At 41.9% G+C, this 26,458-nt stretch overlaps 2 protein-coding genes across 3 annotated transcripts in view; both read right to left on the reverse strand.

Annotated features, from left to right (window-relative positions):
* ACOT9 (acyl-CoA thioesterase 9) overlaps positions 1-26,458 on the reverse strand; it is a 397,499-nt gene that overhangs the window by 281,816 nt on the left and 89,225 nt on the right. The window lies entirely within an intron of this gene.
* Positions 7,128-26,458, reverse strand: part of KLHL15 (kelch like family member 15) — a 47,403-nt gene continuing 28,072 nt past the window's right edge. For both annotated transcript variants that reach the window (XM_050777363.1, XM_050777364.1), the window contains exon 3: positions 7,128-12,441. In XM_050777363.1, coding sequence (XP_050633320.1) covers positions 11,332-12,441 — 1,110 coding nt within the window. In that variant the 3' untranslated portion in view covers positions 7,128-11,331. The remainder of the gene's footprint in view (positions 12,442-26,458) is intronic.

Consider the following 26,458-nt stretch of genomic DNA (forward strand, 5'->3'; position numbering starts at 1 on the left):
CGTGGCTGGGGAAGCCTAACAATCGTGGCAGAAGGCAAGGAAGACCTAGTCACGTCTTACATGGATGGCAGCAGGCAAAGAGAGAGAGCTTGTGCAGAAAAACTCCCTCTTATAATAACCATCAGATCTCATGAGACTTACTATCACAAGAACAGCATGGGAAAGGTATTTCCCATGGGAAATACCTGTCCCCATGATTCAATTATCTCCCACCGGGTCCTTCCCACAACATGTGGGAATTCAAGATGAGATTTGGGTGGGGACACAGCCAAACCATATCACACCTAAACCCATACTCTTGCTATTTGCTTCCCAAATTGCTCTTCTCCCCATCTTTCCTATTTTAATTGACAGCATCATCACATGCCCTGTGCTCAAGCTGGAAATACAGGAGTTGTTTTGGGTCTCTCCTCTCCAGCACCTCTGATATCCACTCTATCACCACGTTCTGCCAGTCTTAACCTCCAGAACATGTCCTAACTCCATTCACTTCTTTTTGCGGTGTCAGCCACCATCATTGTCCAAGGCATCATCACCCTTCACATTGCCCTGACCCCCTCAATGAGCTTCCCAATTCTATCCTTACCTCCCTTCAGGGACCAGATGACCTTTTAAAATGTAAATTGCAGCTGGGCTTAGTGGCTCCCACCTGTAATCTCAGCACTTAGGGAGGCAGAGGTGGGCAGATCACTTGAGCCCAGGAGTTCGAGACCAGCCTGGGCAACATGGTAAAATCTACCTCTACAGAAAAATTAAAAAATTAGCCAGTCATGGTAGTATAAACCTGTAGTACCAGCTACTCAGGATGGTGAGGTGGGAAGATCACCTGAGCCCAAGGAGGTTGAGGCTGTAGTGAGGCAGGATCGTACCACTGCACTCCAGCCTGGGTAACAGAGTGAGACCCTGTCTAAAAACAAACAAACAAAAAACAAAACAAAACAAAAAACAACAAAAAAAAACCCAGGTGTGGTGGCTCACGCCTGTAATCCCAGCACTTTGGGAGGCCAAGGCGGGTGGATCACCTGAGATCAGGAGTTCAAGACCAGCCTGGTCAACATGGCAAAACTCCGTCTCTACTAAAAATACAAAAAACTAGCTGGGTGTGGTGGTGCGTGCCTGTAATCCCAGCTACTTGGGAGGTTGAGACAGAGAATCACTTGAACCTGGGAGGCAGAGGTTGCAGTGGAGCACCATTGCACCCCAGTCTGGGCAACAGAGCAAGACTCTGTCTCAAAAAAATAAATGAAATAAATAATAAATAAAATTAAAGTATAAATTACGTGAGTCACCTATTAGTTAGAACCCTTCAATGACTTCCCACTCTCCTTAGAATAAAATACACACTCCTCATGGCCCCTTATGTGATCCTGGATATTCTGGCCTTAGTTCCTCTCCCATCTCATCTTCCATCACATTCTCTGTATTCCTTACCTCAACCAGATGCCCTGGTTCTCTTTAAAATTACCTCAACTAGATGCCCTGGTTCTCTTTCAGTCTCTTGGCTGTCCCAAGATTTTTTGAGACAGAGTCTTGCTCTGTCACCCAGGCAGGAGTGCCAAGGTGCCATCTCAGCTTACCACAGCCTCGATCTCCCGGGCTCAAGGGATTTTTCCCACCTCAACCTCCCGAGCAGCTGGGACTACAAGCACGCCACCACGCCCAGCTAATTTTTTGTATTTTTAGTAGAGATAGGGTTTCACCATGTTGGCCAGGCTGGTCTCGAACTCCTGACCTCGTGATCCACCCACCTCTGCCTCCCAAAGTGCTGGGATTACAGACGTGAGCCACGGCGCCTGGCCAAAAAAAAAGTCTTTCTCCAGTTGCTCTCATGAAGGGAAGCCTGGGTATTCCATAAGGTGAACTATGGATCTGCTTCTCTCAGTCTAACTCCGCTGGCCTTAAAATTATTTTCAAGGCAGCTCACAATTTTATATGATGTTTCTGTCAATCTCTATTTTAATCAGTTTTTTTTCTTTTCCTATAAGGTCATGGGATATTTTAGTGAAAAGTTGTGAGGCATTTCAATGGGGGGCTGTAAGATCCTATTTTTTCTTATCCTCTTTTAACAAAGTAATCTGCAGATCCACAGAATATTCATGAATATGATTTTGTTTTTGCTTGACATCTGCTCCCATAGCTCTGTCAGTGAGGAATTCATCATTCCCAAAGCATTCCATATGCTTTTCCACTCTGCATTTACCCATGCAATTTCCCCTGGCACAAATCCTCTTCATTTTTGGCTGCTAGCAACTCAAGAACAGGATGTTTCGACCTTCCCCTTGTTTGGAGCCTGAGGACACTACACTGTGACTCCGTATTTCTAAGTGCAAACACTAAAATCTGAATTCTACCAACTCTGGCCGGGCGTGGTGGTTCACGCCTGTAATCCCAGCACTTTGGGAGGCGGAGGAAGGCGGATCACTCGAACTCAGAAGTTCAAGACCAACCCTGTCTCTACCAAAAATACAAAAATTAGCTGGGCGTGGTGGCACAGGCCTGCAATCCCAGCTACTCGGGAGGCTGAGACAGGAGGATCGCTTGAGTCCGGGAGGTGGAGGTTGCGCTGAGCCGAGATTGTGCTACTGTGCTCCAGCCTGGGCAACAGAGAGAGAGAGCCCATCTCAAAAAAATAAAGATAATTTTTAAAAAGTATTTATCATAATGGGGGCATGGTTAGATAAATGACAGTATAACCATATTAGGGAACACTAAGTAATCACTAAAAATACTATTTTCAGGCTGAACATGGTGGTTCATGCCTGTAATCCCAGCACTCTGGGAGGCTGAGGTGGGTGGATCACGTGAGGTCAGGAGTTTCAGACCAGCCTGGCCAATATGGAGAAACAGCAGCGATGAGCACATGATGAGCATAGCCTTCTGGACCACTAGGGATAAGCAGGATCTTATCAAGCTTATTTTGCTGTCACATTCCCAAGACCTCCCTGTTAAACTGCTCGCTGCTGTCTGCCTCTCTATTGTTAACCCAAATCACTATTTGAGACCTCAGGCTAGCTGCAATGTTGGCCACACTGAGATACGGGATTCTCCACACTCGACTCCAAATAAAGTCAGCCCCCTCCCGCAGCCCTAGAACTTCTGTGACAGAGCCTGGGGAGAAGGGAGTTGGGATGGGAGCAGCCCCAGGTTAAAACATCACAGACTCCCGCTGTTCTTATAGGGGGCTTCAGTAGCTTTTCTTGAATAAACACTCCTCAATCTGCTGTATGCCTTTGGTCAACTTCCAGTCCAGTCTTAAAATTTTTTTTTTGACAAGTTTGTTCAGTTTTGTCATTGCTTTTTAGGGAGAGGATTCGCTGAGCTCCTTACTTGGCCTTCTTGGAAGCACTGCTCCTCAAACCATACGGTTTGTAAAAATTTATACTGGCCGGGTGCAGTGGCTCATGCCTGTCATCTCAGCACTCTGGGAGGCTGAGGTGGGAGAATCACTTGAGGTCAGGGGTTCAAGACCAGCCTGGCCAACATGGTGAAATCCTCTTTTTAGAGACGGGATCTCACTGTTACCTGAGCTGGAGTGCAGTGGCGTGATCATAGCTTACTGCAGCCTCAAACTATCCTGCCTCAGCCTCCCAAATACCTGGGTTGTTTTCTTTCAGTTATTCCTTAGCAAGGCTTTTTCAAGAGCATTCAGGGATCACACATATTCCATGAAAAAGAGCTCAGCTCTTGGACTGGTTTACAAATAGTCAAATGTTTGGTTTATACTGAGCTAAACAAAATCAAAATGAGTTAACAGCAGGACTTCTGGGAGCCTTTAATATGCTAATGTTGGTTAAGATTCTCCAAGAAGAGAAGCATAGTGTTTCCCAAGATTACTGTGACCACTGAACACTTCTTCCCCCAACAGAGCATTTCATGGGATTAATGTTCTGCAAAAACACCCTTTGGTCTGTCTTGATATTTTCAGCCTAGATCACAAACAGTGAGATGTTCAGGGAAGAAGTATTTGTTGACAGCTGTGAGAGCTGTATGCATTACCCTTCTAGACACAGGAGCGGTGGTAGTGGAAATGGAGGGAAATTCCTCGGGGAGGTCAACTTTGGCAGACAATCAAGCTCTCTAATACAGGTACCCCCTCACCCAGAACTTTTCATTGGCAACATTCCAAGTTTCTGGGTTCTGTTTTTAAGGAGGACTTACCGTGTACCAGACATTAAGTCAGACTCTTGGAAAATAACACAGTATTCGCTCTCAAGGAGTACGGTTAAGGGTGGGATGGAGAAGACAGTGGCCGGATCTCAGCTCACTGCAAGCTCTGCCTCCCAGGTTTACGCCATTCTCCTGCCTCAGCCTCCCGAGTAGCTGGGACTACAGGCGCCCGCCACCTCGCCCGGCTAGTTTTTTGTATTTTTTTGTTTTAGTAGAGACGGGGTTTCACGGTGTTAGCCAGGATGGTCTCGATCTCCTGACCTCGTGATCCGCCCGTCTCGGCCTCCCAAAGTGCTGGGATTACAGGCTTGAGCCACCGCGCCCGGCCGAGAAGACAGTTCTAATCACGTGTTAGGGGAGATGGGGTCTAGGTATCCCCAAGTGTTATGGTAAGACCAAGGGGACAATGTTAACCTGGCCCAAGGGGTTAAAAAAAAACCCAAAACCTGACAGAGGGCATGATACCCAGGCTGGTTCTTGAAGGCCAAGAAAGGGTTAGGCAGGAATGGAAGAGGGGAAGCATGTGTGCAAAGACAGAGAGGCTTAAGAAAACACGGTCCTGTAATCCCAGCACTTTGGGAGGCCGAGACGGGCGGATCACGAGGTCAGGAGATCGAGACCATCCTGGCTGACACGGTGAAACCCCGTCTCTACTAAAAAATACAAAAAACTAGCCGGGCGAGGTGGTGGGCGCCTGTAATCCCAGCTACTCGGGAGGCTGAGGCAGGAGAATGGCGTGAACCCGGGAGGCGGAGCTTGCAGTGAGCTGAGATCCGGCCACTGCACTCCAGCCTGGGCGGCAGAGCGAGACTCCGTCTCAAAAAAAAAAAAAAAAAAAAAAAAAAAAGAAAAAGAAAACACGGTCTATTCAGGAACTACAATTAGTTTGCATAGCTAGAGGACAGAATGTAAAACAAACTGAACAGGTACAAAGAGAGCAACGCACAAAGGGCCTTGTGTGGCACGCATGCTAGGGAATTTGGATCTTAGTCTCAGGGTGAAGGGAGATCAGTAAAAGGTTCCCGAGGTGGGTGGATCGCTTGAGGTCAGGAGTTTGAGACCAGCCTGGCCAACATGGTGAAACCCCGTCTCTACTAAAAACACAAAAACTAGCCGGGAGTGTCATCCCAGCTACTTGGGAGGCTGAGGCAGGACAATCGCTTGAACCTGGGAGGTGGAGGTTTCAGTGAGCTGAGATTGCACCACTGCACTCCAGCCTGGGGGACAGAGTGAGACTCTGTCTCCAAAAAAAAAAAAAAAAAAAAAAAGTGGATGATGGAGGTAGATGATCAGAAAGCTCCAGAAGGCCAGCAAGATGGACAAGGGTCTGAACTAGGACAGTATGAATGATGAATGGAGAGGAGAGGGCAGTTGAGAATTTAAAGTGCTAGAACTGGATGAACTAAGATGTTGGGGTTAAGTGGGAGAGGCATTCCAAGGTTATACATGAACAATCATAGGCAATGGTAAAGCCAGATAATACAGAGAAGATAAAGGGCATGTTTTGGGGGAGGAGATAATGTATTCAGATTTGCACCTGTTCAGTTTGAAATTCCAATACAACACGTGAGAGATGTTCAGGAGATGGCTGGAACTCTGCGTTGAGAAATACAGGTATGATGGGTATCAGAATAAAAGTTGTAGGCCGGGTGCAGTGGCTCACACCTGTAATCCCAACACGTTGGGAGACCAAACGGGTGGATCATGTGAGGTCAGGAGTTCGAGACCGGCCTGTCCAACATGGTGAAACCCCGTCTCTACTAAAAATACAAAATTAGCTGGGCATGGTGGCGCATGCCTGTAATCCCAGTTACTTGGGACACCGAAGCAGGAGAATCACTTGAACCCAGGAGATGGAGGTTGCAGTGAGCCGAGATTGCACCACTGCACTCCAGCCTGGGTGACAGAGCAAGGCTCTGTCTCAAAAAAACAAAAGAGTAACAGTTGTAGATGAAGCCACAGGTATAGGTATGGATGAGATAGTACAGAGTGTGTAGACTGAAAAGCAGGCAGAGACAAAAACCCCAGGGCACTGTAATCTCTCATTTGAATACCTATACCATTTGTCTGTTACATATGGAATTTGTCATATGCTGCAATAAACATTTAGCTCAGTGCCTACTGTGTACAAATGCTAGATATGAGGGTACAAAGAATGAAAAATCCTTTCACCCAAGGAGACTATGATCTAGTCGTGGAGAAAGAATCATGCCCAATTATTATGCAAAATGAAGTTAAATAGAAACCGTAAGTGTGTTGAGTGTAGAAGAGGCAATTAATTCAACAGAAGAGCTAACGCAGCTTTCAGGAGAGGGAAACATTTGAGTTGGACTTTGCAAAAATAAGTGGATTTTAACAAGCAGGGCAGGGGAAAAAAAGGCAAGTAATTTTAGGCTGGAAAGGAACACACGTAAAGATCACAACAGAATGGAGTGTAGGAAGTGGTGGAGAGAAAGAGGCTGGAAAGGTTGCCTGAGGCCAGGATCTAGGTGCTTGGGAATCCTGTTGCGGTTTCTTAGGTGTCCGTTTGAAAGATGGCACACATGTGCCGATGTATACCCAAGGCCTCCACCAAGTTCTGAATTTCAGAAATGCCTGGAAGACCAATGAATCAAAAATGCTAAAGGAAATCTAAAAATCACCAAACTAAGGCTTGAGGCTTGTAAACGCTTTTTCTCAGTTCTATATTTTCCTTTTGCAAGACTGCAAAACTCTGTTAGAACTTTAATTACTTGGCTTCATTATAAAATTTCCATTGCATATAAGAGTATAAATAATTTCACTCTAATGCTCTCATTTGAATCTGCGGCTGAAAGCATTGGCAGAAATCACATTTTCATGGCACTTCCTTGGCATGTTGAAGGAAAACAAAATGTATTCTGCTAATCAAGTCATTAGTGACTTTGAAAGTGATGGATTATATAAAAAAAAAAAACAGCAAATAATCAGAGATAAAGAGGTATATTTTAAAGATTAAAAATATTTTATTTAAACTTTTCTTCATAAACACTTTTAACATTTTTTTCAATTTAAAAACAGAATGGATAGCATAAACATGTTTGAATAGATTATATCCACGGCTTGGGAAAAATTACCTGACAAAAATGTAAAGGCTTTCAAAACAGGTATAAAAGGCAAACCTTAAATTATTCTAAGATTTTTATATCGGCCCTAGGATTATTTGACTACTGGCCCAAAATGTACCTAAAGGTCAAAATATTTTTCTATAGACAAAGTATGCCCAAGAGGTACAGGGCATATACAAGTTAGGTAGAAAATAACCTCTCCCAATCACCTCACTGGACCATTCCTTCAGAAAGCAAACACCTAATCCTTACTATATACTGATTAATAACATTTTAAATGTAGTTGTTCCCAAAATGTAAAAAGAAAACCTAAGAATTTAAGGGAGAACAAAGCTGATGGCATTCTCCTCAATGTTACTTGTGTAATATTGAAGTTATATGGTGTACTGAAAGGATATGGTTTCCATGAATTTATCTATTCCAGTCTATGCCTAGTGAATATTTGACTTTATAAACTCTGGATAAACTAATTTTTAGGACTTCCATTTTTAAGATAAATCTCTTTTTAGAAGATATTTATTCCCAAACCAACTCTAAATGTAATTGAACAAACATATGATCTCTCAAAATGTTCAGAATACAAAACAAAAATCAAAAATGTATAACAGGCAAACAAGAAAACTGGCACTAGCAGTTTTACTGCCATATAGCCCTCAATTATATCTGATTTACACTATTATCTATGTTGTATTTTACTTCAGTCTAAAACTTTAAATTATGAATTCTCAAAAGAGCTAGTCTCCTTTGAGAGATAGCTTATAAACTGAAATAACAATTTATATTATAAACTGAAATGTTATGACCTACACCCACATATACATATATAAAAATAGTCCCACTGAACGTTTGACATGTTTAGATTATGCAGCTCAAATAATCTGTTATAAAATATTTTAAAGCTTAGTTTCATGTAATTAAGACAAAACTCCATTTTTACCACTTCTCCCCACATAAAGCGTGTGTCCTTTACTATGACTCGAGCAGGCTTCCCAGAATGAGGTGTCCAAAGGTGCTGCTTTAGAAAAGATAAGTGAAGGGCTCAGTCAGTATTTCACAAATTCTAGTAACACTCACACAGAGCAGAGTAATGAGGACACAGAAAGCTGTCTCAAGAAAAGCTAGTAATTCTATTAGTTAAGCTTTGCTTTTTAAAAACCAGTAGCATTTCTTCCAACACAAAACCTTCAATGTGAGAATCTTGCATTTTAAGAAAAGGTTGTAGTGCAAGGAATTTCTTTAAAATCAAAACTTAGAAGGTCAAAGACACGGAAGAGAACAAATAGTTCTAATTAAGATGTAATTAATGAAGATCAGCTATTTTTGTGAACTCTGGCATTTAAGATATAAAGTGAAAACAACACGCATAAAGGTCATAACAGTTAAACTGTACAGATTCAAATCTTACTGAATTTTTCGAAAAACTACTTTTTTGAGCGCAAAGTATATAAACAAAAATTCCAGATGAAGCACACAAAAAATAAACTTGAAAAAAATGCTATGAAAAACTTTTCCATAGTTTAGTATAACAAAAATAAATCTCTTGCAGCAATTAAACCATAATTTTAAAAGGGAATGTAAGTTAATCACGGATTTAAAATAACCTAAATTAGAACTACATATAAACAGGGAGTTTTCTCATACATTCAGAACCCAAGCAACAGCAACTATTCTTAAAGCTCAAAACTGATTACAGCTAACATCAGGTCCGACGTGACTTACGTGAAGCTGAACCCAGAGTTAGTTCAAGTTAAGATTTTACGAATTTTACAAAACATGAACTTTGATCTTGGCCTCTGTCTTTAAAATTGAAGACCAAGAATACTCAAATGTTCGCCCAAATGTCACCCTAACTAGGGCCATAAAGTCTTATCTAAGCAATTAAAGAGAACCACCACTAGAGTGTAAAGCCTTTGATGGGGATACCTGGCCTGATGGCTCTTTCTTGGTCTTTTCTAGCAAAAGACATCAATGAGGAAAATAATGAAGACGTTATTTTCTTTAAAGCAAAACAGCACACATACAAAGCCACTAAACTAATGTAGTAGAAAAAAAAATTAAATGGTTAACTTATTCCTAGCTTTCAAAAATAAAATAATAGTTTTTTTTTAAATGTAGAAAAAGACTTTTTACCCATATTACCATGGGAAACAAGATACCAAATTTCATGTTTGGAAACTCTAAGTAAATGATAGGACTAGTTAATGGAAATTTAAGTTTCATATACAAAATTAGATTATTATTGATTTCTGAAATCAATGCCAATGGTTTTTTCAAAAGCTACTTGTGTACCTGACTTTCTTAAACCCAAATGCCTCCAATTTTGGAGTTTGAAGATCAGGTTTAATCTCATAGTATGCCTAATAACTGCCCAAAAAACCCCCAAAAACCAAAGTCTTCACATTTCCACGACTTCACACTTCCATTTTATGTTCAATGGTGGCAGCAGCAAACAAACAAACAAACAAACAAACAAACACCAAACGAACAAAGTGAAACTAGAAAATTTATACATCAGCAGCCATATAGAAGGCATTGCAATATTGCACCAATATTCTAAGATCTGGCAAGCTTTGCCAGTATAGATCTAGTCTGTATCAGATATAGACTACTCATGTGAAAATGGCATCAATTTTAATGATCCACTCCCAGGCTATTCTTGCTTAACTTTGTCAACTGTTTTTTCCTCTGCATTTAAAGAGTTGAAAGGTGCAGCTAATCCTAAAACACTTATTATAAATGCTTTTAAACAGCTATTCTTGATCCATTCTGAACTTTGTGGTTACTATCCTTCATGCTAATAGCTTTCAGTAAATAAAACAAAACTGAGGGCTTACATCCCTAGTGTCGCTGGGTATTTTGTACAAAATAAACAAGTAGATAAAACCAGTAACATTGTAATTCTATTTCTTACCTCTAAGTCAAAACTGAGCTCAAATTTTCTAACAGTTTCTACCTTCCATTCAATAACAAATGCAGCAGCCTTACTGAATGTAAAAAATGGGAGTTGCACTTACTTTTAAGGGCCTTGATTTAGGAGTCTGGTATTACCTAAATGCTCTTTAAAAGTGCTTGCATGCTGCAGGGCCAGAACTTGTCATATACCACTCCGATTCTCACTAAAAACAGGGCAACGTTAAACAGACTGCAAAGAAAAACATTTTCAAAAAGAAAAGACATACATCGACAAAGAACACTAACATTTACTTTTGAAAATAAACTATAAAATGTTAGTTTTCATAACCATACATGTTTCAGAAATATAAGGAATTCAAATATTACTGAATCAGTATGGACTGAAGATAGGCTACTTTGATAGCAAATGAGGACTCCAGTTATTTTAACTTTCTAAAAATGTTAATATGTGAAAAGACGTTACATCTAAAATTCAACAAGTATGGCGAACTGTGTGTGCAAGTGCACTAGCTTAAAAATATAGAATCCTAACCACGCATAAAAGGGATGTGCCTTGTGTATTTATAGGTTGTATGCGAGTATGAATATGCTTTCACTAACACAATGCGGATAAGAGAAGGCAGCTTAGAAATAGTGTTTTGAATATAAAAAGTTAATTTTGTAGAAAATTTATATTTTTGCATTTTCAGCAAAAAGCCATGCAAAAAGGTCAAGAGTTTTAAACTTTTAAATAATAAAACCAAAAAGTATAACAGATTGAAATACACTGAAATAAATCTTCAAAAAGGTTTCAGATAGAGACAGGGACTGAAATCACATCCAGTGACACTTATCAGGTCTTCTCTTAGAAGACACATGACTCCTACGCTAACATCTGAAAGAAATGTTTAAAGCAGAAAATCAATTTCCCAGATAAGTGGAGCATTCTATTAAACTGCTTCTGGAAGTAGTTTCAAGAGCTAGCACTTAGAATTAACTTATTGCATGAGTTTGAGGCCACTGAAAAGAAAAGAAAAAAAGGATGCTAGCACAGAATGAAAAATTCTTACGATGTTAGACCAATGGCTTTGATAGTAAAACTGGTGAGGTTTTTCTTTATATGTTTTAATTAACTACTCTGCACAAACAAATACTTTGTTTGCCTCTTTTAGGGAGAAGGATGTCATTAGTTGCAACGCCTGACCTCATCCAGTACATAGTCCGGAAAATGCAGGTTGCATACTTGTAAACCATCCAGCTTGCAGGGCATCCGAGGGTACTCATCTTCCTTCCACTTGTTTTCATCCGGATCAAAAGTGAGAATGGAATCGCTGTAATGACCATTATAACAAAGGCCTCCAAGAACCATTATTTGTTTGTCCAGCACAGTCACACCATGACCACTTCTACCAATCGGCATGGATGCCAAGATGGTCCACTGATCAGTCTCTGGGTTGTATACTTCTGTAGAAGGGCATCCCTGAGATTCGAAAGAGGCCCTCAAGATCACACAGACGCCACCGAAGACATAAAGCTTGCCATTGTAAGAAATCATCTTGTGAAAGCATCTCGCGTAATTCATCTTGCTCTTATTCTCCCAACAGTTGGTAACCACTTGAGTTCTCCTGGTCCGTTGTTCTATGGTCCCTTCTTTGCTGGGGTCAAACACGCACACTTGCTTGGAGGTGGAAGATGAGGTGATTCCACCGGTGATAAACAACTTGTTATTGAGCACTGTCCCCTCATGTCCATATTTGTTAACTGGATATGGATCCACAAATTCCCATTTATCATTGGTGATGTCATATCTCTCAGTTGAATAGAAAGTCTCATCTCTGGTTCTGCCTGCTACGGCGTAAATAAACTTCCCAATAACACCTACAGCAAATTCAGAGCGTGGTACAGACATATCTGCCATTTGCAGCCAGGAGTTTTGTCTCGGGTCATACCTGAATACTTTGGAAGAAGCATGGAATTCACCATCCGGGCCCAGCTCTTCCCCACCTAACAGGAACACAAAATTATTGACGATAGCAAGGCAGTCAGGTCGCAGAGGTACTTGTGGGCCTTCTAGTTCCCACCAGACTCTTGGTTTCTTTAAGAGAAGTATTTTACTGTTAACCATGCTATGTCCAATCATTCCTCGAAATACTGTAGTTTGTGGTTTTGCAGAACGAATGCGGCTTGACTTCATATCCAACAAAGGCTGCTGGTGAACATTCTGAAAGTAATTCAATGCTTGGTCAACTTCGTAACGGAGCTGTCGGGAGTATCTATAAAATTCTGATGTCTTAACCTAAGAACACAAGAAAAAGAATTTAACCAAAGGAAAAAGCATCAGCGACAAAAACAAATTATCAAAGCCGACTAACACGATCATCTTAGGCTCACTTTACTAAAACTGCTTTTCCTGCTAAGATCACCTACTTTCTTTTGTTTTCTACAAAGCTTTTTTTGGAGATGGAGTTTCGCTCTGTCACCCAGGCTGGAGTGCACTGGCACGAACTCGGCTCACTGCAACCTCAGCCTCCCGAGGTGCCTGCCACCACGCTCGGCTAATTTTTTTATTTTTAGTAGAGACCAGGTTTCATCATCTTGACCAGGCTGGTCTTGAACTCCTGCCCTCATGATCCACCCGCCTCAGCCTCCCAAAGTGCTGGGATTACAGGCGTGAGCCACCACATACGGCCTCCTATATTTTCTTAATTTGTAATGATCTATGCACATTCCCAAGTTTTTAAGAGTAAACAAACAATTAGGCACCTATTATGTCAAGCCCTGGGCTACAAGGAAGGAATATGAGGAAAAGTACAGGGCTTCACAGTAGAGGAAACCATATTCACAGTTTTCTTAACCACAAGTAACACCATAAAGCTGTGACTGAATCATTTGGGGAGTTAAGTTAGTGAAAATTTAAATACATGTAAAATTTTGGGGTTTTGACATAAAGACTTGGTCTGATATCAACTTCTAAAAGAATTCAGGCCAGGCACGGTGGCTCATGCCTGTCATCCCAGCATTCTTTGGGAGGCCGAAGCGGGCGGATCACGAGGTCAAGAGATCGAGACCATCCTGGCCAACCTGGTGAAACCCCGTCTCTACTAAAAATACAAAAATTAGCCAGGCATGGTGATGGGCATCTATAATCCCAGCTACTCAGGAGGCTGAGGCAGGAGAATCGCTGGAACCCGGCGGTGGAGGTTGCAGTGAGCCGAGATTGCACCATTGCACTCCAGCCTGGTGACAGAGCAAGACCCCATCAAAAAAAAAAAAAAAAAAAAAAAAAAAAAAAAAAGAATTCAGTAGATATTAGGTCAAACTTTTTGTTTAATTTTTAAAATTTTATTTTAAAATTATTATTACTAGATATTTTTAGAGATGGGGTCTTTCTCTGTTGCCCAGGCTGGTCTTGAACTGGCTCAAGTGATCCTCCTGCCTCAGTCTCCTGAGCTGCTGGGATGACAGGTGTGAGCCACTGTGCCTGGCAAACATTTTCCTTTTGGATTCTGGAGCTGGAGCTACCTAATTATGATGACTACCAAGATTTTATAAAGCACTTTTGGCCAGGTGCGGTGGCTCATGCCTGTCATTCGAGCACTTTGGGAGGCTAAGGTGGGAGGATCACTTGAGACCAGCCTGGGCAACAAAGCAAAAACTCATCTCTACAAAAACTAATAAAATAAAATTAAAATAAAGCACTTTTAAGCATTGTGCTAAGTGCTACAGGGAGAAACAAAATTAAGTATAAGATGTGATCCATTTCCTTAAAGAACCTAGAATGTATTTGGGAAAGTGGAAACAAATACAGATTTACCAACAGGTAAATGAGTCAGGTGGCAATTAGGTATGAAGCCAAACAGCACATCTGTGAGTGCGGCAGAATTAGAGATAAAGATTATATTAAACTGGCCCAAGACATTCAAGAGATAATTTGTGGAAGATGTAAGAAGTAGGGGACTAAGCAGAAAAATCCTGTGTCATAATAAGACAAGGATAAGAGGGTCTTAAATTTGGGTAACAGGAATTAGAGTAGAGGTAAAATCTACAGACAACCATGACTGATTTGAAATAGGGTGAAAGAATGAGGACTCAAATGTGATTTGAGCATTTAGACTTGAGGTGATGGAGAGAGTGGTGATATCAATAGGGAAAGCAGGGAAGATGAGCTGGTTTGAGAGAGGTATTCAACTTCCCTGGTAGGATGTTGAGGTGGAAATGTCTAAGAGCCTGTTGGAAATCTGGGACGACAGCTTGGGAGGGAGTCAAAACCAGGTGTATATATTTAAGAGCTTCCTCCCCTTCCTTCTCCTCTCTTTCCTTTCCTCCTTCCTTTCTTTAGCCCATTCATTAATTTATTCACCTTAGTCCAAAACAGTGGTCAAACAAAAAGCACCACAAATTTGTTTTAAGTATTTTGATAACTGTATTCAATATAACTGGTTTCCTTTGTAATATCAGGCATTTTATCATTAAAATCATTATTTTGAGAAGGGGTCCTTTCATGGGCTTCACAAGATCAGCAAAGGGGTAAACAGCACAAAAAAAGGCTGAGAACCCCTTGTCCAATCACATAAGAGAGAAAACTAACATTGGCCGGGCACGGTGGCTCACGCCTGTAATCCCAGCACTTTGGGAGGCCAAGGCGGGCAGATTACTTGAGCTCAGGAGTTCAAGACCAGCCTGGCCAACACGGTGAAATCCCGTCTCTACTAAAAATACAAAATTTAGCTGGCTGTGGTGGCGTGCGCCTGTAACCCCAGCAACTCGGGAGGCTGAGGCAGGAGAATCGCTTGAACCTGGGAGGTGGAGGTTGTAGTGAGTTGAGATTGCACCACTTCACTCCAGCCTGGGCGACAGAGCGAGACTGTCCCAACAGAAAACAAAAACAAAAACAAAAAACTAACATTATTACTGCACTGGGTGCTTTCATGTACATCTCACATTAAATTATTCCTCCTGTGAGAGTGCAATAACCATCCCCATTTTCCTGATAAGAAAACTGAGGCTTAGAATGTGAAGTGACTTGCCCAAATTGTTTATGTAACTACAACTGGTAGAGTTGTGATCTGAACCTTGAATGAGGACAATTTTACTTCAAAGTTCATGTAATTTCCAGAACGTTACAACACAGCTTCCATTATTCTTTAGAAAAATCTTTACATTGTATACTCATTTATTAAAACAACATGTTCAATGAATGAGCCTAATGACCCTTCTCAAATAAAAGACAGTAGAATTGCTCTTAATAAAAAAAAAAAAAAATCAAGTCATATGAATCACAGTGATTGGGCATCCAGCCCAATTCTTCCTAGCAAAAACAGTAACTCTGGAAAAATCATAGCAAATGATGAATACTAGTAAACAAGTAACTTCACTAAAACAAATAATATAATAAAGGAAAAAAGGTGAGAACAACCTAAGATCTTCCATTTTACTACTTTTACTTCACACATAAAAAGTTAAAGTGGGCTGGGCACAGCTCACACCAACATTTTTGCATTCTTTGTTTTTTTATATATCATATTTATAAACAGAAAGAGTTCTTGCCATTCAAAAATGGTTCTCCATCAAAACGATTTTAAAAGCCCAGGAGTTTGAGTTGAGACCAGCCCGGGCAACACTGTAAAACCCTGTCTCTACAAAAAATACAAAAATTAGCTGGGTGTGGTAGAGCAGGCCTGTAGTTCCAGTTATTTGGGAGGGTGAGGTGGGAAGAGCACCTGAGCCCAGGAGGCAGAGGCTGCAGTGATCTGAGATCGTGCCACCATACTCCAGCCTGGGTGACACAGCGGGACTCTGTCTCAAAAAACAAAACAAAACAAAAAACAAAAAACAAAAAACAGTCCAGGCACGGTGGCTCACACCTGTAATCCCAGCACTTTGGGAGGCCAAGGTGGGTAGAACACCTGAGGTCAGGAGTTCAAGACCAGCCTAACATGGTGAAACCCTGTCTCTACTAAAAATACAAAAATTAGCTGGGCATGGTGGCGGGTACCTGTAACTCCAGCTACTCAAGAGGCTGAGGCAGGAGAATCACTTGAACCTGGGAGGCGGAGATTGCAGTGAGCTGAGATTGCACCATTGCACTCCAGCCTGGGTAATAAGAGCAAAACTCCGTCTCAAAAAAAAAAAAAAAAAAAAAAAAAAAAGCTGGGTGTGGTGGTGCATGCCTGTAATCCCAGCTACTTGGGAGGCTGAAGCAGAAGAATCGCTTGAACCCAGGAGGTGGAGGTTGCAGTAAGCCAAGATCGCGCCATCGCACTGCAGCCTGGGCAACAACAGCGAAACTCTATCTCCAAAAAACAAAAACAAAAAAACAGGCTGGGTGCGGTGGCTCATGCCTGTAATCCCAGCACTTTGAGAGGCCGAGGCAGGTGGATCACAAGGTTAGAAGTTCGAGAACAGCCTGGTCAACATGGTGAAACCCTGTCTCTACTAAAAATACAAAAATTAGCTGGGCGTGGTGGCGCCTGCCTGTAATCCCAGCTACCCGGGAGGCTGAGGCAGTACAATCGCTTGAAGCTGGGAGGCGGAGGTTGCAGTGAACTGAGATCATGCCACTGCATTCCAGCCTGGGTGACATAGCAAGACTCCATCTCAAAAAAACAACAAAAACCCGAAAACAAACAAACAAAAAACAAAACTGAGCATTTTCCATTCATTTCTTCTATAAATTGACTAATAGTGTGCCTTTCCCATTTTTCTCATCTTTTTCTTATTGAGTTGTAGAAGCTGAAAACGAAATACTCTGAAAATCAGCAAGAATCATAAACCTCAAATTAAATATTTAAGTGCCTACTGTGCACAGCCAGTGGTCTGAGAGCTACACAGGTTTTCAAGTAATAGAATCCTGTCCAGCATGGTAATTAAGCACCATGTCTGGTGATTAAGGATCCAATTTAGGAAATTTCTGACTTTGGCACTCATGAGCTGTGGCAATCTTGGGCACAGAGCTCAATATCTTTAAGCCTATATCCTCAACTGTATTATTGGGATAACACATTCATAACCCTGTAAGTGAGAGTACGTGAAAAGGATTTAGTATGGTGCCTGTCATGTGGCAGTGTGCAAAAAGTATCAGCTATTATTAGCTATTACTAATGACCAGGGGACATTTGTGAAAGTGTCACTCAGCTTAAATCAGTGCTTCTCATGACATGCGTTTGTCTATGTAAAAATGTAGTCTTTCAGAAGATTGAGGAGAAATGAAAGAAACAGTTACTTTGGACCTATCCTCACTGGTGAAACATGACTGGTAATGTACAAATGGGAGAAAGCTTACAGAAAGAAGCCATGTTGTTTGGAGATCAAGAAACAAAGGAAGGAGAATGCTGCACATATTGGATAGGCAGATTTCAAGTTTTTCAAAGGAAAATTAGGATCAATTCCAAGATCAGAAACTGTGCTAGGAAGCTCAAGAAGGCTTGGAAGCTCTCAAAAGCATAACGCTGACTGCATAATTGCAAAATACACTGATAAGAGGAAGAAAAGGGGAATGTATCTAAAAAATCTGATGTGCTGCACAGAGAGCTTTCTGGAATTCAGATGTTAAAAAACCACTTACAACAGATGGTAAAAATTGGGCACATAAAACAAGTATTATAATGAGTGAAACAGAGCTATAAGAATATAGTGAATAAAGCTAAAGCCTCAGGATGAACTGTGACTTGACGAAGTAAGAGACATGGAATAAATGGCATTTTATACGTTAAAGGAAGAGTGAAGCCCACCCCCATCCCATGGGGTGGTTAATGTATTAACAAATAACAAAGAGAAACAACCCTACTCCTATTTTATTTCCATTCTCAGCTAATAATGTCTTATTCTTTCTAATCTGAGGATTAAATACAATTACTAAGAAGAAACTTAAATCCAAGATGGTTGAGAACAAAAAGAAAAACTAGCTAGTTCTTCTCAGCAAGTTCAAGTCACTGGATCTCACAAATTATGTCCTGGGATCCTGAGGCTTCGTAGATAAGGCTGCTTAATTGCTTTTTGCAATCTGTATGGAATTGTGACGAATGGGAGAGGACTAGAAGCCAGACAGATTCCTGAACTACAAACTGGTTAGCCTGAGGTAGATCCTGTATTGTTGAAAAATAGCCCTCCAAAACAAAAAAGCGCCCCACACTTGGAGGCAGCACGACCTCACTGGGTAATGCCAAGGATGACCCAGTTTCCTGTTTAATTTTTGATGATGTAACAGCACTGGAAGAGAATGAGAGAACCTATGACTTCAGTAATCAACAAGGTCTAATCATAAAGAAAAGAGAAACACCAGGGACCCATGAACCACCTGAAATTGCAGCAATAATTGTGTGTTAATCCATTTGGGGGGTAGGGTGAGGTGACTGGAAGTCCACAGTTTTTATCAGGTGCTCCAGGGACCCACGAACTCCGTATGTAAAACTTCAACTGACTATCCTCAAAATGAACTAAAGTGATATGGCAGCTGTAGGAACTAACAAAACTGTAAACTAAAGTAAAAGGATAGACAATCCTGGTTGGGCACAGTGGCTCACACCTGTAATCTCAGCACTTTGGGAGGTTGAGGCAGGCAAATCACTTGAGCTCAAGAGTTTGACACCAGCCTGGGCAACATGGCGAAATCCCATCTCTACAAAAAAAATAATAATAATAATATAAAAAATAGCTAGGCATGGTGGCTGCATGCACCTGTGGTCCCAACTACTCGGGAGGATGAAGTGGGAGAACTGAATAGCTTGAGCCCAGGGTGAGGTTGCAGTGAGCCATGATAGTGCCACTGCACTCCAGCCTGGGCAACAGAGTGAGACCTTGTCTCAAAAAAAAAAAAAAAAGAAAAGAAAATAGGCAAGCCCACCCTCTCCATTCAGGTAAAACCACAACCAAGACAGTGCTAAGTTATATCACTATACTATTAAACACTGACAAAGTAGACCACATCTGGAAGACAGTGAAGGGATCCAAAGGGAGAATGGTCAAATGGGTGAGGAATGTTTCAACACAAGAGAAGACTCAGAAAGATGGCAACTATCTTCAGAACCATTAAGAGGAAGATTTTACACCAACGTAAGAAAAAGTTCTGTAGTAATAACTGTCAAGAGAATGGATACTCATTGCATTATTGTTTGTAACAGCACAAAACCTGGGAATAACTCCAATCACCTATCAATAAGACATTGGTTGGATATGCTCTGGTAATATACCATATGCAGCTGTGAAAAAGAGTGAGGTTAATCCATATGCACTAACACAGATATTCAAAATGTTAAATGAGAAAACTGTAGAACAGTACGTGGCTCGTACATGGCTCATCTTTAGAAGGCACTTCTCCCATCCTTCATTTCTCTTTTTTTTTTTTTTTTTTGAGACGGAGTCTCGCTCTGTCGCCCAGGCTGGAGTGCAGTGGCGCGATCTCGGCTCACTGCAAGCTCCGCCTCCCGGGTTCACGCCATTCTCCTGCCTCAGCCTCCCGAGTAGCTGGGACTACAGGCGCCCACAACCGCGCCCGGCTAATTTTTTTTGTATTTTTAGTAGAGACGGGGTTTCACCGTGGTCTCGATCTCCTGACCTTGTGATCCGCCCGCCTCGGCCTCCCAAAGTGCTGGGATTACAGGCGTGAGCCACCGCGCCCGGCCCATCCTTCATTTCTCACATAACAGTTTAACTATCTGTATATCAGGTACTCTCAAAGAGGTATGGAAAGAATGACATTTCTTTCATGATCTGAATTACTTTCCTTTGCCTTTCATAGGATTAAACAACTGTCATGTTTTCAAGCTTGGAAAGAATAATGTTACCACTTTTGTTGCTTTGATACTTTAAAAAATTGTATAATGAAAAACATTTTGTCTTATTCTGAATATATTATATAATTATACATATAATTTCAGTGGTCTGAAAAAAATTTTTTTAATATACTGATTATTTAATAAAATAGAGATTAGGTCTCACTATACTACCCAGGCTGGTCTCACTATATTACCCAGGCTGGTCTTAAGATCCTGAGCTCAAGTGTTCTTCCCACCTCGGCCTCCCAAAGTGCTGGGATTACACGCATGAGCCACCATGCCCAGCCTGAAAATGTAAATTGGCTATTTCATCTAAACATCTTTTATTTTAATGTTAATTGTGTATGCACGTATGCATATAGTTGACAATGAAGTGTGAGAAATAATTTTGAATACAGTTCCTGTAAATAGGTACACACACACACACACACACACACACACACACAAAGTTGAAGAAATAACTAGCCATTAATGCTGGGGAAAAATTTCATGTTTCTCCATTCAGTGTCAATATGTTACATCATAGTGAAACCCCGTCTCTACTAAAAATACAAAAATTAGCCAGGCATGCTGGCGTGCGCCTGTAACCCCAGCTACTCGGGAGGCTGAGGCAGGAGAATCGCTTGAATCCGGAAGGTGGAAGTTGTGGTGAGCCAAGATCACGCCACTGCACTCCAGCCAGGGCAACAGAGCAAGATTCTGTCTCAAAAAAAAAAAAAAAAAAAAGAAAAGAAAAAAGGCTGGCTAAAATCCTAAAATAATTCTAGACTGTAGCCAGTTAGAGTCTATATTTTTTTAATTCCAGATTTTTAAATCAAATAGTAAACTCTGTGGAAATCCCTATTTTAATTATATTGCAAGTTACATTTTAATTCTCTCAAAATTAAGGAAGGTATATACAAATTACTTTTAAAACTTAAGAATTTGAATACCATGTGGTCAGGCTGGTCTTGAACTCCTGACATCATGATCTGCCTGCCTCAGCCTCCCGAAGTGCTGGGATTACAGGCGTGAGCCACCGTGCCCGGCCTAGCCAGCCAATTTAAGATACACTTTTTGGGAAAAAAAAAAAAAAAAAAAAAAAAAAAAAAAATTTTTTTTTGAGACAGATTTCACTTGTTGCCCAGGCTGGAGTGCAATGGTGCAACCTTGGCTCACTGCAACCTCCACCTCCTGGGTTCAATGGATTCTCCTGCCTCAGTCTCCTGAGTAGCTGGGATTACAGGCACATGCCACCATGCCCGGCTAATTTTTTGTATTTTTAGTAGAAACGGGGTTCCACCACTCTAGCCAGGCTGGTCTCAAACTCCTAACCTCAGGTGATCCGCCTGCCTCGGCCTCCCAAAATGCTGGGATTACAGGCATGAGCCACCACGCCCGGCCACAAAATAATTTTTAAAATATCCAATATATTAAGTCAAAGAAACAAAATACCTTTTATTAGTTTGTTTATCAGAAGAGGTGGGAGTTGGGGAGCAATTCCTGAACTTAAGATGGTGCCTGGCACTGTAAAAGAGGTAATCAAGACTGAGTCTTGGTTGTCAGTTTTATCTCCTCTCCACCATGATGCAATCTTCTCAAGTAGTTACTATCGTGGTGCTTTAATGCTGAAATAAACCATATCAGGTTGGGTGCGGTGGCTCACGCTTGTAATCCCAACACTTTGGGAGGCCAGGCGGGCGTATCATGAGGTCAGGAGTTCGAGACTAGCCTGGCCAACATGGCGAAACCCTGTCTCTGCTAAAAATACAAAAATTAGCTGGGAGTGGTGGGGGCACCTATAATCCCAGCTACTCAGGAGGCTGAGGTAGGAGAATTGTTTAATCCCGGGAGGCAGAGGTTGCAGTGAGCCGAGATTGCACTGCTGCACTCCAGCCTGGGCAACAGAGGGAGACTCCATCTCAAAAAACAAAACAAAACAAAACAAACAAACAAAAACCCCTGTGTCAGCTACATTTGATATAATTTTGATTCTCAGTAAAACATGGAACAGTCTTTAGATGTTCCTACATTGCATGTTTAGATGTTTGCCATATTGCAAAACTATCTACCCTGGTATAAGATGTCTTTATTTGTAAAATCTTGCTCAGAACTAAAGCTTATATTGATTTACGTAAAACAAAATCATCACAAAAAAAGCTAGGTGCAATATGCCTTTAATTAATCCCTTTGTCCTGAAAAACTGAGTTAATGACCAAGGATAAAGCTATGAAAAATCAGTTCATGCTAAGCACAAATCCTTTCAGTAATACTGTATTTATAGTCAAATACCAAATGGTAAATAAAGACAAATTGTAGTAAGAATTTACTCACCCTCTTCTCTCCAAGCAGGCAAAGTCAAAAGTGAACTGAACTTCAGAAGTAAAGTGACCAGGGTAAATAGGGGTGAGGGAGAGACGCCCCCTCAGGGCAAGATTCTAAGAGTTTCAGCACAATTTGGTAAAGTTCTCTATCCCTTCAACCCTTCTAGAGAGTAAAAAATATTTAAAAAATAAATGTGTAATCCCAGCACTTTGGGAGGCCGAGACGGGTGGATCACAAGGTCAGGAGATCGAGACCATCCTGGCTAACACAGTGAAAACCCGTCTCTACTAAAAAATACAAAAAACTAGCCGGGCGAGCTGGCGGGCGCCTGTGGTCCCAGCTACTCGGGAGGCTGAGGCAGGAGAATGGCGTGAATCCAGGAGGCGGAGTTTGCAGTGAGCTGAGATCCGGCCACTGCACTCCAGCCTGGGTGACAGAGCGAGACTCCGTCTCAAAAAAAAAAAAAATGTGCTTACAAAATCTAATTTCCTTCCAATTTCAGTGCAATAGTAATAGAACACTATTAGAAACTTAAAAAGCTGGGCATAGTGGTGTGCCCCTGTAGTCCCAGCTACTCAGGAGGCCGAGGTGGGAGGACCACTTGAGCCCAGGGATTCAAGGCAGCAGTGAGCGATGATGGTGCCACTGCACTGCAGCCTGGGTGACAAACGAAGACCTCATCTCTAAAAAAATACAATTTCTGGTCAGGCAGGGTGGCTCACGCCTATAGACTCAGCACTTTGGCAGGTGGGCAAACACCTGAGCTCAGGAGTTCAAGACCAGCCTGGCCAACATGGTAAAACCACATCTCTACTAAAAATACAAAAATTACCCAGGCGTGGTGGTGTGCACCTGTAGTCCCAGCTACTTGGGAGGCTGAGGCAGGAGAATCACATGAACCCGGGAGATGGAGGTTGCAGGGAGCTGAGATTGTGCCATTCTACTCCAGCCTGGGCAACAGAGTGAGACTCTGTCTCCAAAAAAAACAAAAAAAACCCAAAAAAACCTTTTTTTTTTTTTTTTTTAATTTTAGAAAAAGAAACTAACAAGCCTCAGCCAAGTGCCATGGCTCATGCCTGTAATCCCAGCACTTTGGGAGGCTGAGATGGGAGCATGGCTTGATGCCAGGAGTTGAGACCAGCCAAGACAACATGGCAAAACTCCATCCCTACCAAAAAACAAACAAAAAACCCTAACAAACCTCAAAGGTAGAACATAAATTTTTTTGTTATTTTTTTTGTTTTGAGACGGAGTCTCGCTCTGTCACCCAGACTGGAGTGCAGTGGCACAATCTCAGCTCACTGCAACCTCCGCCTCCCAGGTTCAAGCGATTCTCTTGCCTCAGCCTCCTAAGTAGCTGGGATTATAGGCACGTGCCACCATGGCCCAGCTAATTTTTGTATTTTTAGTAGAGACGGGGTTTCGCCATGTTAGTCAGGCTGGTCTTGAACTCCTGACCTTGTGATCCGTCCGCCTTGGCTTCCCAAAGTGCTGGGATTACAGGCGTGTGCCACCGTGCCTTCTGAGACGGAGTCTTGCTCTGTTGCCCAGGCTGGAGTGCAGTGATGCAATCTCGGCTCAATGCAAGCTCCGCCTCCCGGGTTCACGCCATTCTCCAGCCTCCGCCTCCGGAGTAGCTGGGACTACAGGCACCCGTCACTACGCCCAGCTAATTTTTTGTATTTTTAGTAGAGATGGGATTTCACTGTGTTAGCCAGGATGGTCTCGATCTCCTCACCTCATGATCCGCCCGCCTCGGCCTCCCAAAGTGCTGGGATTACAGGCGTGAGCCACCGCACCAGGCCTAATAATGTATTTTTAAAAAAGACTTAGAACCATCTTTTTATTTTCTGGTTATACTAATATTTAGATAGTACAACTAAGTTCTAGAATTCACAACTTATAAGGAATTTTTTTTCCTATTGATGATAGAACAGGAAAGCCAAGTAAAAGGTTTCATCCTAAAACTAACTTTTCAATGAACAATGCTTACCTATTACACAAATAGTATTTTCTGAATAATAAATTTGAAAATAAAACTTAACTCATAGTACTTCCCCCTTCTTCCTTTCCTGCTCCAAACCTTTTCTCCAGTCATTTCCAGACTCTCTGATCCTCTTCAATTTCTGCTTATCATCTGCTTTTTCCTTCCAATTTCTTAAAAGAGTTTTCTCATTTAAAAAAAAAATTTCTTTTGAGACAGAGTTTCACTCTTGTCCAGGCTGGAGTGCAATGGCGAGGTCTCGGCTCACTGCAACCTCCGCCTCCTGGGTTCAAGCAACTTCTCCTGCCTCAGTCTCCCGTGTAGCTGGGATTACAGGCGTCTGCCACCACACTCAGCTAATTTTTCTGTATTTTTAGTAGAGATGGGGTTTCACCATGCTAGCCAGGCTGGTATCAAACACCTGACCTCAGGTGATCCGCCCACCTCGGCCTCCCAAAGTGCTGGGATTACAGGCTTGAGCCACCGCGCCTGGCCACGGTTTTCTTCTTTTAAATGTCAACAAAGCTGTCCCTGTTCCACACCTTCCTTTTTAATTTCCAATTGTCCTATGCTTGTTTTCATCTATCTTTTATTTAAAAAGAGAATCAGCAAGTAAGACTGAATTTTTACACTCCGATTTTCTATAGGTTCCTGTTTGTCTAATACACTCCCCAAGATCCTATCTTTCCTAGGACACTAATATAATCAACACCTAGATTACAGGCACTCTTCAGGAATCTGTGAATCTGGAGTGAATGCAAGTCAAAGGCAGAAAATAAGAGCACTCTACATCTACACATAAAAGGCAGAAAACTTCAGGGAAGAAAAACACCTTGCGTGATTTCTAAAGAACTGAACATGCATTAATTACAGTCTTCCAAGTCCATGGGGTTGGGGAGGAAGAGTTGGCAAAAAGGAGTCTGATGCAGAAAAAGACATTAACTGAGAAAGTACACTTAACCCACTGACCTAGTTTCTAACAGAAAACCTGCTCATCTCTATGCTTTCACTCCAAGAGGTGAGTTGTTAATTTAAGCAATTTCAAGTTCTAGCTGTGTATTATCTGATATCTGAAGGAGATTTGAAACGTTTTCAAAAACAACTCAAGCTTATTAGAAATTCGAATCAAATTTCACATTTGAAATACAGGTTACTATCTTTAAAAAAGTTGGCCCAGCTGGGTGCGGTGGCTCACACCTGTAATCCCAGCACTTTGGGAGGCTGAGGAGGGCAGATCACGAGGTCAGGAGATCGAGACCAGCCTGGCCAACATGGTGAAACCCTGTCTCCACTAAAAATACAAAAATTAGCAGAGCATGGTGGTGCCCGCCTGTAACCCCAGCTACTACTCAGGAGGCTGAGGCAGGAGAATCGCTTGAACCAGAGAGTTGGAGGTTGCGGTGAGCCAAGATTGCACCACTGCACTGCAGCCTGTGAGACTCAATCTCAAAATAAATAAATAATAAAAAAAAAGTTTGTTACTGTCAAACACAGCACTGCTTATATTTCTCACGTACTTCTAAAACTGAGAGCTTATATTTCTCATGTACTTCTTTTTTTTTTTTTTTTTTTGTGTTGAGACGGAGTCTCACTCTGTCGCCCGGGCTGGAGTGCAGTGGCCGGATCTCAGCTCACTGCAAGCTCCGCCTCCCGGGTTTACGCCATTCTCCTGCCTCAGCCTCCCGTGTAGCTGGGACTACAGGCGCCCGCCACCTCGCCCGGCTAATTTTTTGTATTTTTAGTAGAGACGGGGTTTCACCGTGTTAGCCAGGATGGTCTTGATCTCCTGACCTCGTGATCCGCCTGTCTCGGCCTCCCAAAGTGCTAGGATTACAGGCTTGAGCCACCGCACCCGGCCTCTCATGTACTTCTTAAAAACTGAGGGTTAGAGGGAAATTTCTACTTCTCTAGATTTATCTGGCTCTAGCTGAAGTCATTAGATATAAATGAACTGTTTTTCTCCAAAGAGTTTTTGGCTAAATTATGGTAACACTGCAGGTGACAGTTTGGTTCCTGGACAGAAATTTTGCATTGGTCAAGTGCTGGATTAGTCAAAACATGTTCCAATGCCTAAGTGAAGGAATTGTGGAGGGGCATACAGCACCTACACTTTACATAGATGTGGCTTTGCCCAGGCAGTTTCATTTACCAAATGGGTTGTGCCTCAATTAACCAGAACAGCATACCACCTAAGCATGAGATTATATTAAGAACAACATATGTCCTTACGTGTCATAGGCTATTGTTAATAC

This window comes from Macaca thibetana, chromosome X, assembly GCF_024542745.1.
Source record: "Macaca thibetana thibetana isolate TM-01 chromosome X, ASM2454274v1, whole genome shotgun sequence".
Taxonomy (NCBI): Eukaryota; Metazoa; Chordata; class Mammalia; order Primates; family Cercopithecidae; genus Macaca; species Macaca thibetana.